The sequence below is a fragment of the Aquila chrysaetos genome, chromosome 12 (assembly GCF_900496995.4).
Source record: "Aquila chrysaetos chrysaetos chromosome 12, bAquChr1.4, whole genome shotgun sequence".
NCBI lineage: Eukaryota > Metazoa > Chordata > Aves > Accipitriformes > Accipitridae > Aquila > Aquila chrysaetos.
This window is the reverse complement of record NC_044015.1, coordinates 26280837-26296054: the sequence shown is the minus strand read 5'-3', so window position 1 is coordinate 26296054 and position 15218 is coordinate 26280837. Positions and strand designations below refer to the sequence as shown.

Here is a 15218-nt window from a genome sequence, read left to right as displayed (position 1 = left end):
TTCCCTTTAGTGACAATGCCCTGCCCCAAAGCACCGACATTGTTAACTCCAGTGTCGAAAAACGTTGTCATCACAGCTATCATTGTCTGGGGTTAAAATAACACACATTCTCTAAGCTTGTGATCCAGCAAAGTACTTCAAGCCAGGTTCCCATGTGATTGCCCTCCTGGTTTGGTCCCTATATTAGCAGCCTTTAGTAAAATAAGTACTTTATAGATCATAGAGAGGATTTGGAATGAACCTTAGGATTGAGAAAATGACAACATTATAAAGGAATCATTACTCAGTGACGGTAATCATGGACATTGTGCAGAGGTGCTTTTCGTGCTCTGTCACCTATGTGAAACCTCTCTGAATTGATTTATATAAATAAAAGTCCTTACCAGACCGTAGCCTGGCACTGATAGAAGTTGCGCTCTTATTGTAAATGAAAAATACCTGCTTACCACAGCATGCACAGCACCAACTGTTATGGATTGAAACAAACTACTACACTGGCAATCAGAAGCCTCAGTGAAACCTGCCACTGAGAATGAGATTATAATGCAAAACATGTTTTCAGAGTACCCTTCTGTCACCTCCTTTTCCTTTTCCACACTAAGCACAGGGCTTTGCTTTCCATCCAGGTTCTCCTTCTTCTTAAATGCTACATGTGACTCACTAGCAAACCCACTGCCAACTACTGCAAGGTACTGATGGCACAGACCCCTTCTTGCCTAACACTCAGATGCACAAAGTATCATTTGATTCAAATTATAAGCAAACTACAATATGGTCAACAGAGCACAGAAGCACCATGTCCTGCCAGCTGAATAATTAAAAAACAGATTCTTACTTTTATTTTATACCTTAACAATTTGATAGCAGCTTCAGAAAGAGCAGAGTATCAATTTAATGACACTCTTCTCTGCTTGCCTTTCTTTACATCAAAAGGAATTCTATTGAAGGCTAGTGCCTTTTTTGGCTAGTGTTAGATCACATAGAAAACAAAAACATAATTAAACGGAATCCTCCATAACTTTCATAGCATACATCAAGGGCCAAACGATAGTAATCACATCGCCACTGCTGAACAAGATTGTTCAACATGCTAGATGAAAGTCATCTGAACTGCTGAGCACAACCGAGTGCACAACTGGAGAATGCTATCACAGTTTCTAATCTCAAACCACAAGCACATTAAAATTGGGAACTCCTGGATAGCTTCAAAGACCTAAAATAATAAGGTTGCAGCAGAAAACAAAACACATACCACAGGAAATATGTAAAACTTGATAATGTATACTTGGCAGATTTGTGTTTATTCTCAGCTGTAGAAATATATGTTAAGTAGAGGACAGCTTTAATTTACCATAGTCCAGAAATATCAGACATTAGAAGCAGCTGATTTGGATTCAGACCAACACCAAAATCAGACTTATGAAACTTGCATCATATTTATACCTTGTGCTAACACTAATTTTACAGAATATATTTATGTGTTTCTCTCATCAGAAGAAGTAGCTGATATCAGTAGCCAGCCACAAGGCTCATCGTGTTAAGTCTTCATCACTTCAGAAGATCTAGTAGTTATAAGCTGCACAGAATTTGCAGTACTGCAAAGTACTAACTGGAAACAATAGAAAGTCATCTATGGAAAAAAATAAAACTAACATTTTTCAGCTGATTAAAGTTACAGAGTGAATTACAGGTGCATTTACATTGGCAGCAGAAATTGTAACAAGTGTTAGAAGCTCTACCTGTCTCCCTTTAGGACCTCTTTTTCCACGGAAGCCTGGGATGCCCTGAGAAAGAAATAACCCATCATAAGTAGGTTTTCTTTTCTTCAATAGCTTAAATTCAAGTAATTAAACCTGCATTTGATTGGAAAAGACAGTGTGAGAAGCACCACCATTAAAAAAAAAAAAAAAAAAAAAAAAAGATTTGAGCAAAGAATCATACAGACAATGTCCTTTAACAGAGGGGCAGAAACACAAGTTTTGCTTATGTTTACTGTGGCCACATCAGAACAGCTATGAAGAAGGGCCATAGCCTGCTTCCATCAAGGTACATGGCCAGACATCCTTTGTGCACAAGAGAAGCAAGAAAAAGCTCAAGCACAGAGTGACAGAGATTAAGACTTCCATGACTGGTTTTATTGTAAACATAATCTGACAAATGACAAATATTAATTATTGACTGAACAAAATTGCTTCAATGAAAAATACTCATTATGGACCTCGGTGGTAATAAAAAAAAATACCGCTAATCCTTGCAGCTCTAGATTAAATGCAAACAATAACTTACAGCTGCTCCCTACCTAACTTTAGCACCAGTGCATTTCATTGATTACACTAATCAGATATGACCTATTTATTTAGTTTTTTCCATATCAGTTCTGCTTTTAGACAAAGACTCAAATGAATAGCTGTACATTGTACATTTTCTCCATTCCCATTCTAACATATATTGCATTACCACCCACACATCAATATCTCATTAATGTTCTATTAAACCTACCCTTTCTCCTTCAGGTCCTGGTTGTCCTGCCCCACCTGGAGGTCCAATGAAACCCTAAAAACATAAGAACAATTCTTGATTACAAGGCTGCTTCCCACCAACACTGCTTGTCCTTTAGTATTGGCCAGCCGTGGGTTCAAGATCCAGGGATTAAATTCAGGCTCATCTGAAATTACCAGTGAAGCTCAATAAACTTAAACGTGACTAGAATTTACTCTCCAACCAACAGCAAAACCAATTTCCTATTATAAGGGTACAGAATCATTTAATAAAGAAGTACTAAGAAAGTGTTCCAATAAAACAAAGTTGCATCAGAGACCTTATTTATTAGAATAAATGAAATACGAAAAAGCTGAAGTTAACCTTATGTATGAAATATGTCAGAAAACATGTTCTCATCTTTAATAGCACTGTGTGATCACCGCTATATGCAACAGTCCTAGAAAGTCTACCTTGTCATAAGCAGAATGTTTTTCTTAAAGTTCAGTCACAATGCATTTCTTTCCCACCTTCCTCTCAGAAAGTCAGAAAACAATCCTATCATATAATGCATTGTATGGACACAGAAACATGCTGCTGACTCAGCAGAAATGATAGTACAATTTACAAAAATAGTAGTAGAGATGAATTCTGCATTACCAGATTCAAACTGAGATTGGAACAAAATTCTTAATAGTTACTAAAAAAGAATCCGTTGCTTTCATCTCTCCCCCGCCCCCCCCCCCCAAGTCCTCCGATTGTAATGATTTGGGTTTTTGGGTTGCCTTTTTTTTTTTTTTTAAATTATGAAAGATAGTGCCCATCTTGTCATCCAGCCTAATAAGAGTAAGGAAAACGAAGGCACTTCTTTCTTCTACAGCTTCTTAAAACAGCTGAGAAGCAGAGTATAGTCGGATTGTAGGAATGTTCTAAACTTAAAGCTCTAAAGATACTTTGAATCATGTTTTCATATGCCTCCATGGCACAGTAGTATGTCTCAACGGGCTGCGTCATCATTTTTATTGGAAGTTGCTTGTAGAACTCATATACAGGACTTAGCCTTAAGACCTGACAGGTGTTTTTCCCTAAAATTACTCATATGTTGGCCATTTTTAGCTTTGTGTAAACAGAGTAGTAACAACTTCTCAGGAAGTGACTGGGATCACTTAATGTCTTCTCGGTTGAGAGGAGAACGAGACAAAATGCATTGAGAATCTGAGCAAAAATAAACCGAAGAAATGTAAAAGATACAATCCCTGAGGGTGCAATATCTGTTGGCACTTGAACCTGATGAACTAATTTTTCCCATCACTGTAATGAAAACTGACATTAAAAAAACCCACCCACCAAAACCAGACATATGTTTAAGAAGCTGCTGCAGGTAAAGGCTTTTAGTAACTACATTAAAAAAAAAACAGGACAAAAGCAAATCTAGCAACACAATAAGATTATTTTAATAGATACTTGAGAACACAGCACACTGCTGTGCAACCTGTACAACACAAGTTGAGGGCCTGAAAACATCTAGCAAAAGGCTCCTTCAAATCCTAGGTAGAACCAGCAACATATAAGTTTCTGGAAACCTATGTCTACTGCCTGATGGTGAGAGACAGTCTGAAAAAATACTTATACACACACAAGCACGTATAGGCATGCACATGTGCCTATTAAAAAAACCACAAAATATAAAACAAACAAAACCAGAAAAAAGCCAACCTATTTTACCTCCAAGAATAATCAAAAGCAAACCTTGAATCAGCAAAGCATCAAGAGCCTTCACTCCCTGGATTATACATGACTACAGCTGAACCATTCTAAAATCTCAAGTTCACTTTTATGTTTTTTATGTGACAAGATGGTTTCCCTTTATCAACTTCTGTAGCTGTTACAGATTGCAAATGCCAGGTATGTCTCCCTTCTTGACAGCTTCCATTATGGAAATAATGCTTCAGGCAGGAAATGTCCGCTCCTCTTCACTCCCAGCTCTCACACCCATATTCACTATTGCTTTCTTTCTCTTGCCTACATGCATTCCCAGTGCGAGGAAGGGCAACAATGGAAGACTGCTCTATGCTGCTCACCATGGAAAAAAAAATTAAATCCTCACATATACTTTGAAAGAAACACTATGTTTTCTCATTTGTAGGTTCTGTAAAGACAGAGCAGTTCAGCGGGCATACAACTGGCAGAGCTGAATGAAATTCCTCATCCCTTTCTTATCTACTGTATGGGTAAAAATAGACACGCATGCCAAAATGCTTAAAATGCTTACTTACTCTTACACCTTTAGGACCTGGGTTACCTTCTGGTCCAGCTAAGCCCTATTACAAAAAGACATGAGTTGTACTTCATTTTAAACAACCAGATATGCTCTACTTAAAAGAACTGTAACAGCATTTGTTAACTGTAAACTGGCAACACATCCTTAAAATTATTAGGATTGAAGAGGGTGTAATCAAGCAGTCCCCTGGGACCATGTTCAGAAAGGTGTCCCATTAAATTCATGGCTGAACTTAGACAATGACTGAAGCTTCCTTTACATTAAAATTATTTCTTCTGGGAGGAAATTTTTTTCCAGACTCAGTGATCTGGCATTACAGTGACATAATTTCACAGGATTTTTCATAAGCTTTTATATTTGGACACATTTCCAATTATTTTAAAGCTAATGTCAGATTAGCATATGTAGTCCAAATGCTCTAAACATTCTATGTGATTCAACACAAACATGTTATCATCCACTACTATATAAAATATTGTAATGCAATTTTAAAATATATAGCCATTACAAACCTAACCCAATAAAACATGGAAGTATTTGGTCAAATTCACCCTTTAAGCAGACACAAAACCACAAAGTCAATTGTTGAATTTGGCTCATATACCTTTATACAGGGAAAATAATGAATACTTCTACTTTATGTCTTACTTGTTTTACTGGACTGAGGTATCTGTTAGCTTATATGTAAATTTAAAAAAATAAAATAAATATTTATATAGATGCTTGTGTTTATAGAAAGCTGCTTTCTGGCTTTATTTGTTCTCCTTCTCAAATATCTGAATGGGGGAAAAAAAAAAAATATGTTTTAATGTTCTGTTTCCCTAAAGGGCTGCAGAAATAGTTTCAGCAGCGAAGTAAATGCATTGGTGAAAATCAGGAGGAACTATACTACAACAGGCAGTTTCCTATCATTTCTGGACTTGAAATATGAAGAAGATAAAACACGTAGAACCACAAGAGGCTTATGAAGGAGCATAAAGTGTTTGGACATTCAGTACTTCGGTAATGTCATTTTCATATTCCAGAAAGGTACAGCATTACTGCATCTAACCCATCCAAGTTTAAAAGCCACGAGACTCAACATTACCTAAAGGGCACTACACTACATGTGAAAGAGGTTTGTTTCAACAATAAATGACAGGACACAACAAATACATTTATACTATTAGTAGTTCTAAAAGAGTTAAGATGGTATTTTTAAACAGAACAAACAAACAAAAAAACCCAAACTGCAAAGACATTAGTATAGTTACTGCACCTGCCTGCCAGGGTAACCAACTGCCCCAATATTGCCAGCCATTCCTGGAATTCCCTAAGTGGAAAAAGAGGTAGGGAAAAATTAAAAAAGGAAAGAAATGACAAACAGGTTTAATGTCATGCTTTGGAGTTTATTTGTTTTATCATTTCTCTTAACATCTAGTCATATGACACAGCTTAAGCTCATGGAAGAATTGCTTTTTAAGCAAGCTACACAGCAACACCCTAAAATTTACTCATCATACAGACGTAACTCCACCAATTTCAGTTACACATGCTTTAAAAAGCATTACAAGAAGAGTAGTCTAAGATTTTGTGAAATACAACAATACACCCCTTATTTCCACACTAAAAACATAGATGCTATTTATAAAAGGTAATTGAGGAGGACTATAGGAGATGGGTCCTTATAATGAAATAACTGCAGTGGTCTTAGCTGTATTAGAATAGATGTGTTAAATGTTTCATTAAAGAAGAATCCTTGTGTCCTTACAAAGACAAATTTTTTTGTTTCTTTCAGAATCAGGTCACTATAGCACTGGATTAGTCATGAATGTAGAGAACTTCTCTCCATCTTCTTCCTCCTAATCAAATCCAGGTAATTTTTGTTGTTGTTTTGTTACTTAACTGCACATCTGACTGTTTACTTTCAGAAAAATGTGCTTTTCTGAAGTGGTGCCAAATGCCATGGGCCCACCACCAAAACATAGGAAGCTCCATCTACCTCTGTTCAGTCAATTTCATTTTAAACAAGCCAAGTCCATTAGTTGGACACTCTCCCAGCCTGACCATTCCACCCACTGTCATATGTCAGTGTTACCACAGCAACGGATGAGGACTTCCTCTCTGAGCTGTTCACAGCTGATTTATGGTGAAACAGCAGTCTTAGGAAGCAGAACTCAGGAGTGCAGATGCAAAAAGGGGTTGCAGTATTTTTTGTTTAAATGAGCTGCCACTGAGATGCTTCTGTCACCTGCTTTCAACTGGTAGTGATTCATCTTCTGACAGATGTTCTGTCATGGAACTAGGATCCATGGTCTCCTATTTTGGCTCAGCTGTACCTCAAAATATGCATATATGAAAAAACTAAAAAAGCAGTAGAATCATTGCATTTACAACTTATCTTTTAAAACTTTTCCTTTGTTACCAGCTGTTCAAGGAGTTCCACAATTCACAAATTCAGAGGAATGTCTGTCCTCGCTATACAAGCTTCTAAAAACTACAAACACAGGTAGGTGCTACAGATGACAAGTAACTGGTCTAACTCATCACCTTCACCGGCCAGGCCTGAAAATACCAGCAGTAAAAACTACGTGCAAAATAGAACTCTCCCATCCAAAGTGTTCTCTTAGAAAATACTCTGACATAACTTTTAAGTGATAATAACAAAGGAAAATATTTACAGCAGCAGTATGAGAACACTGAGATATCAAACAGTTGCACATCACCAGTTTTCATGTTCTTGAACATGAATTGCCTTCAAAGGAACTTATATGCTTGATTGCATGAATAATGAGCAGAATTACTTTTCAATGGAAGCTTCACTTTTTCCCCCTCCGTGGTAACTAACTGGTTACCTTTCACCTGTAACATCTTCAAAGATTGAGACACACTTCTGATGTTAAGACTGACTTTTTTTTCACTGGCTATCTCTTTATCTCACTGCTAAATTATAGTCATCACCAAAAAATGCCTGTGGACCTATAATAAACATCACCACTCGTTAAGATTTGTGTACAAAACTCATTAAAGTCACGGATGATATTCATGAGTTTTCATCTCCCTTCGGGTGTCTATCATCTGTTACCATCACAGTTTCCCTTTCAGTGTCATCCAAAAGGAGACTGATGCTTCCATCTATTCTGCCATTAGGAGTTTCATTAACGCTAACAAGACGCATCAGCAATTGGATGTCTTTGAAGCTTACCATTCAGATTGCTTCTTGAACTGACATGGAAGTGAGAAAAAGCACTGAATAACCATTTCATTTTCTACATGCTAGGAAATTTGAAATGCATTAAATCCATAGAGGTTTTGAGAGAATCCAAACTGTGCCTCTAACAAGAATTTTACACCAACCTCTGCTAAGCCACTGTGGTAGTTGAAGAAAAACAAGCTGGTCTTTACCATTTCATTTAGACCATTTTTTACCACACCGATCTCTAAATAGGCTGAATTCTTGGTCAAGAACTATCAAGTATTTCCTTAAGCAGTCAGTAATTTACACTGATTGCTTATATTGAACACTTATATTGGATTATGCATTCTTCTATCCTCAATTGTTCATCTGTAGGGTATAGTGTACTGTGCTTTCATCACTTACCTGCTCACCCTGTGGCCCTCGCAGTCCCAGATAACCCTTAAGACCCTACAGGTAGAGAAACAGATACGTGATAAATACAGTTAAACACACAAAATGCACCTTTTTTTCCTACTCCAATCTCCCTTTATCAAGAATAAAATTATCCAAACTTGTTTGCCTGCAGCATTTGTATGGTTTACATTTAGCAGCTCATATGAAAGCTGAGTTAGAGGAGTAAGAAATCTTCATGGCAGTTCAGACAATTTCAAGATATCAGCATGCTTAAAGACAGTTCCAGACTTGTACTCTTTTCAACAAATGAGTACGTGGGATGCTGTCACCAGTTATTGCTGAAACTGAAGAATGGGATTTGGTACGGTGCATTTCCCCATTCCAAATCCTTGTCATGATGTCGTTTCTGAACAAGGCAGTTCAGAGGAGGGGTGTAAGTAGAGGGTCATCCCAGACTATTCTAGGACACTCTCAAGACAGACAGACCTTCCAGGATACATGCTATCTCTTTTTAAAATTAACATAGAACAAATTCCAGCCCTTATATTATGGAATTTACATTGGTAAAGAGAATAGCCTGTTCCTCATCCCAGAAATGGTGCTGGAATCATGAAGCTGTCAAACTTTACTCCCTGTGCATTGACCATTTCATGCATATTTTAGCACTTAAAGAAAAAAAGAATTAAAAATAGAGCTGGAACCTGCCATCTGCATTGGTACACATGAAAGGGGAATCTTCTTGGATGTCTTTACACTGTACTAAACATACCCAGACAAGCTGGCCTAAAAAGGAGGCTTAACAGTTGCATGATTGATGCAGAAGCCAAGTGTCTGGTCTCCACATCCCTTGCAAGAGGTACTGGGAATACACAAGTTCCAAAAGCTGCAGCTTGAAAGAGAAAGACCAAAACAATCCTTATTCTGGATAGAAATCTATCATAAAATTGGCCTCAAAGACATTGACTGAGTAGCAGGAGTGTCTTGGCTGATGTCAAACATCTGGCTGCCTTGCAGCATGATGATAGTCATTAGTCAGTAGGGACTTGAGACCCACTGTAACAAGAAGGAATTCTGCAACTGATTTCACCAGATCAGGTATCCAAAAGTTTTGGAACAGCTTCTGTGTGACCACAAGAGTATTTCTGCATGAAATTAATTTTATTATCATATACAAAATTAAAAGATGGAATGATTTGGCTTGGTGATAATTTTAGACAATAGAAGAGAATGACATCTGTAAGGCTTCAGAATTTGCAATTTTGCTATTATAGGCTTGCTTGAGGAATCTTGATCCAAAAGAGATGTAGTCATTAAGAAACCCAAAGGCCTCATTTTCTCAAAACCCAACACAGCAGGTGTGTCCTTTCATTTTGCTAATCACACAGAGTGCATTGCCAGTTTGCAAAATTAGAATGTATTCTGGGTTCGATCTTCTCCCACAGCTTAAGTCTAAATAATTTATATATGTTATCTTGTATCTAAGGAAGCAGGTCTGCATTGCTGTCAGGGAAAAAAAATAAATCTGTAACACAGGTAGCCAGGAGCTGATCTTGGACAAACCAGTTAATATGAAATATCCCAATTTACTACATTAATGCATGCCTAAACCCAAATTTTTTACTGAATTGCTAAAGCAGAACTAAACATGCCAGCATAAGCTGGTAACTCATCTTTAGCTTTCAAAATGTGCCTCAGAAAGCCATATAGTTTTACAGTCCCAGCCCACTCTGTATTTCATGAGTTTTATCCATTTCAGAATTTTATCCTCTCCTATGCTTAAATGATCAACTAAAGTAGGAGTTGCTAGAAGAGATCTCTCAGTAGTTTATTATTTCTGTACAAGGAGGAAAGGAAAGCAAATGCTGCTATACACAGAAACACTCAAAAAGAAATTTATCATGATTTAGTTTCAAAGTGGGTCAGTTTAGCTGATGAACACCTGCATGGACAGTCTCAAAAGAAGGCACACAAGGAACTGTGAGATGAAGAAGGAGGACTGATACTGGTGTGCATGTTTCTACACAACAGCACCTTACTCCTGCTGGAGGAAAGCTGCTCTGAACTCATATTTTAGAGTAGCATGCCCATATTCTTATTCAGAGTTAATATGGCCTTAATTTATTAAAATTCACTTAATGCTGATTGGGAATGAAGCTAAACCATGCCAAAATTAATATAATTCCAAAGTGAGAGTTTTAACATAAGGGTTTCCTTTACTGTGACTTAGCTAATCCTCTTAAAATTCTTAGGTTTTTATTAGTTTGGGTTGTATTCTTGAGCTTACCCATGTAAATTAAGACCAAGCTTGCTCTAAGCTAAGATGAAAGTAAACAAGAATACAAGTTCACATGCACTGGTTTGCAAAATGCAGTATCTCCCAATTTCTAATGAAGATTAACGCTCTGATTTAAAAGTTCAGTGTGGAAGAGTAAGGTTTGACGCTTCCAATTACAGCAATACAGCCTTTGAGCACATTTCAAAAACACAGCAAGTTGCAAGAGTACTTTGGTCTGCGTGAGAGAAAAATCTTTACTGCCAACTAATACGGCTCAGAAAAGACTTCATAGCAAGTTTAAATGTCTGACTTCTACCATATGCCTAGCACAGGGGGACTCAGACTGAGTGAAGTCTGTATATAGAAAATGTAGATGTTAAATCATAACAGCAAGGACTGTTCAAGCCAAGTCTTTCCATCTTACTGGTGCCCATTGTGCTTTATTAGAATTTCTATGCATTTGTTACTAAAATACATCTGGCATAACACCAGCAACTTTGCTAGAAAGCCAAGAAGTTTCTGTAACCTCTAAAAATCAGCAGGTGAGTTGTTATACCTAATGCTACAACTGTCAGCTACAGAGAGATACTAGTCTTTCAAAAGTGCAGGAAAAAGAAAGTTCTGGGCACGGGGTAAGTCTAGCATATAAACTGATTGCCATGCACTGTCACGTGAGCCTTTGCAATGCTTCCTTATCAGCTCCAGGTTGTCACCACACGGCATCTAGTTTTGAAAAACTTCATCGGCAAACAGTTTTTGTGTTTTGGTTTTTTTCTCATAGCTCCATTCTATCTTGTTTGCTGATGTTTATTAACACAACTAAGCTTTTACGTAGCATCTCTTAGCCTGAATATCCTAAGGAATGGAAATATCACTAAAAAACCAGCATACATATAGAAGATGGACCTTTTCTCCATCTAATTCAGTAGAGGAATTTCTCTCACAGAGTTGAGGTTTCCTTCTGCTCAAGGAAAATTGCACTCTCTAGGAGAAGCAGTGGGAGACACTTGGGAGCATAATGTTGACATCGCCACAGCTACTGCTTTGAAATTTATCTATCTGCCTTACCCCTTACAGGATGCAAAAGTAAAGACAAAAGGAAATATGAAACCCTCTCAGGTTGCAACCAAGTTTTTTCCTTCAATGTATCTTACCATATTATACTTTAGTATGTGAATTTTATCAGGGTTTTATAGATCCAGATTCCCGTGATTTACTGTTACACACATATTAGGGAATAACGCTAGCCCAAAAATTGTAGCCAAACTTTTAAAAAATCTTTTCCAATGTCATTGTAAAGTACCTGCAACCACACAGGCACTGCAGTCATTCTAATGTACTGGCATGATCCCAGGCAAGTTACTGCCCAGGAGTACTGTCCTATGGCTGACAATCTACCCCCCAGTACTCTGGCTAGCAGAGGTAAGTCTGTACAGTGAAGGAGGCCCTTTTTGGGGAGAGGGGGAAGGAGGGAGCTTCCGCTCTGTGAGGTCTCTGGACTGATATAAGGAAAGTCTTGAGTGCTGATTTAAAGATGGTCCTGTCAAGACAGCCCCAGATATGAGATCAGGCAGCTGCTCTGGAAACAGCACTCTCCTCAAACTAACCCTCATCTCCTGCCATTGGTTCTCTGCTTCAAAAGGTGCCTGAAAAACAGGCCTTTAAACACTTCATAAACATGCGATTTTCTGTTCTTAAGCTAGAAGAAATTTGGAGCCCTACCCCGAGCAAAACTTGGCTTTTTATAGTGTGCGCTACAGGCATGAGAAATATGTCATATTTTATATGCAACCACAGGGACACATACTCCAGCACATGGCATTTAATGAAAAATAAAGTCAATCACAATAATCTGTTCCCAGAGTCCTGATTATTAACATACATTTGTTTTACTATCTCATTAAAAAACCTGTAGATTCTCAGCTTTATAAAAAGAAGCATGTCATTTTATAGTTCTAATCCAAAACAGTAGTTTACTAGTGCCGTTCTATTGTATTGAGGGCTTCAAAATCTTCTTTTGGGGGGGTAAAATGAACCTTTCCAAGAAACTCTCCTAACAATCTCAGATATTCAGAAAAATAGAACCAAAAGTACATGAAATATGGCTTCTCAAAGTCATTCTTGTCAAAAAAAGTGAAAATAACATGCACACTTGCCTCAAACTTCCACAACACATGTTTTTGTATAAGGACCAAATAATGTTGCATAGGAAGTTCAGAACCAGGCAAATTCTAGTTAGAAAACTTGTTAAACGCAGTTTCCTCCACAGCCACCCTGGAATGGGACGATCACGCGCAGTGGAGGGCAGCTAGCACTGCAGCATTCCCTCCACTTCAGTTCTCCAAAGCCACGACTCCAGCTAATGGGAAATGGATGATGAATTTCATAAAGAAAACCCCTCAAATTTCTAGGTCTTTCAGGAAAACACTGACAAAAGTCAATATGACAAAAAGTAATTGCCATGAAATGAACATAGATTTGTATTACACTATTAAAAATATCTGGAAGAACATTACAGTTTTTATTCACTATCAAATAACTCACTGTTTAGAAACTACTCAGTTACACAAGCTGACTGTCAAAATCAAATAGAATTTGGGACACCATTAACTCATATGTAAGATTTTTTTATCTTCCTTTTTACCTGGATGAGAAAGAATATTGGAAATATGCTATTTATTCAATATTATAGCAATTCCCCAGTAGTACTGGGGTACAAAACAAAAATGGAGGTATTTGATTTTTCTGCAGTTTTTTCTTGTAGCTGGTTTACTTCACAGCTACTTGTGCTCGCATTCCTTTGAAAATAATTTCTGGAGATAACAATGAGCTAACAGCGTGTTTACCTATTTACATATATTGAAAAGCAATAACTAAAGATCAGTTATTTAAAACATAATAAATTTGGGCTTGTCATTAAAAAACTAAGCGTGAAATACTTTTAACTGTTTACAGGTGTAGTGCTGTTCAAAAGCTGGTATTCTTACAATCTGGGTCAGACAGAAGTTATCTTAAACATGGTTCTAGTTAGTGTCTGATGTGTACAACATGGCAACAGAGAGTAAAATTTCCAATGATCAACTAAGCACGATTCTCCAGAGTCTCTAACCCTCAGATAAGGAGTGAATTCTTGTGGCAGGAAGAGAGCATGATGGCCATAAGATTTTAATTTCCTTGCCCCCAAATGTCAGTCTCATAATCCAGAACAAGTGACATCTGCTTCCCATCTAAAAGGCTTTAAAACAATAACTACTTTGTTTTCAGAGCAAAACTATAAACCTGATGAAATAAGAAAGCACAATATTTGGGGAATCTCAAGGTGGCCCAAGATCAGCAGTGACAAAAGTTATCAGTGTCCAGGCTTGTTCATTAACTCTCAACAGAGGGGCTGCAAATTCTTGTCACAGCTATACATTTTCTCAGTTCATAGAACTGTGGGCCACATGTTTGGCAAAATAAATTTCCACACTCCTCCTGGTGCTAATTCAGTGATAGCTTCCTTTTCTGGTCACATTTTTACTATGTTTTGGTCAATTCTAGAAATGAATGACTAGACTTTAAAAAAAAATAAAAAATAAAAGGCAGTCATATACTTTAAGATCAAGACAATGTTAAATGAAGCCATCTTAAAACATAACCTTGAGCATAAATTTTGTTGCAATGCCATTTTTCTTTAGTTTCAATAGCAGGCATGCATTTAATTAATATTCCTTCTCTATATATCAAAACTTAAGGCCAAAAATAGCAGGGCCTACCTTACTAACAATTCATTCCATCCTTTTGATGGACACTTTACAGCTGACTTTAGCATAACATACTAATTCAAAATTCTGCTGTGATATCTGTTGTCCCCGTTTTTCTATTACACTTGCAACACCAAACTATCTTCTGCAAAGACAGCATTTAATAGTACTTTCCCCCCAGCTTTCTTGCTGATTTTTGCCACCTCGCCAGTTTGTCACCATCTGACTAATCAGAACAGCCTACTGGACCTATGTCAGGTGACCTCTCCTTCCACATAAACTATATTCACTCCCTCAGTCTTCTGTGCTCATTTTCTTAAGGTTGTCTCATTTCTTCTATCGACATCCTTCATGTTCTCTTCCCAAAACTACCTGTCTGCCTTATGCTTTCCTGTATACATAGGACTGCCATAATTTGGATATATTACTTAAATGCAGCGTGTGGCACCTGACGTTTGTCATATTAAAAAACCAGCACGTTATGTAGCATCCAAAATTGGAATTTATCTCACCTGAGCTCTATTTTAGCAATTCTGACACACGTCTGGAAAAAAGCAAGTAATTCAGTGCAGAAATACTGAGCACATGACCCCATGGAGCTTCTTCTATACTACAAAATACACAATATAGGAAAAGAAATGAAAAAACTATTACTGAAAATTGAATACAATTGATTTAAAAATGGCTGTTATCTTGCAGGCAAGCCTATCTTCCCTAGCACCTATTCTGTTCGAGCAGGGGCACGCCATGCCTTTTGAAGAACACCAATCTAAGCAGCTATGATTTACATTCTGTTGCGATGATCTCACTTAATTTAGTTGCAAGGGAAGGTTTTGCACTGTTGGCCCTGGAGCCTGACACAGTAAACAG

At 37.4% G+C, this 15218-nt stretch overlaps 1 protein-coding gene across 2 annotated transcripts in view; it reads right to left on the bottom strand.

The window, feature by feature from the left end:
* Positions 1-15218, bottom strand: part of COL24A1 (collagen type XXIV alpha 1 chain) — a 152035-nt gene that overhangs the window by 104604 nt on the left and 32213 nt on the right. For both annotated transcript variants that reach the window (XM_030033175.2, XM_030033176.2), the window contains exons 8-12: positions 8340-8384; positions 6018-6071; positions 4755-4799; positions 2500-2553; positions 1740-1784 (exon numbers count right to left, since the gene is read on the bottom strand). In XM_030033175.2, the coding sequence (XP_029889035.1) occupies positions 1740-1784; positions 2500-2553; positions 4755-4799; positions 6018-6071; positions 8340-8384 (243 nt within the window). The remainder of the gene's footprint in view (positions 1-1739; positions 1785-2499; positions 2554-4754; positions 4800-6017; positions 6072-8339; positions 8385-15218) is intronic.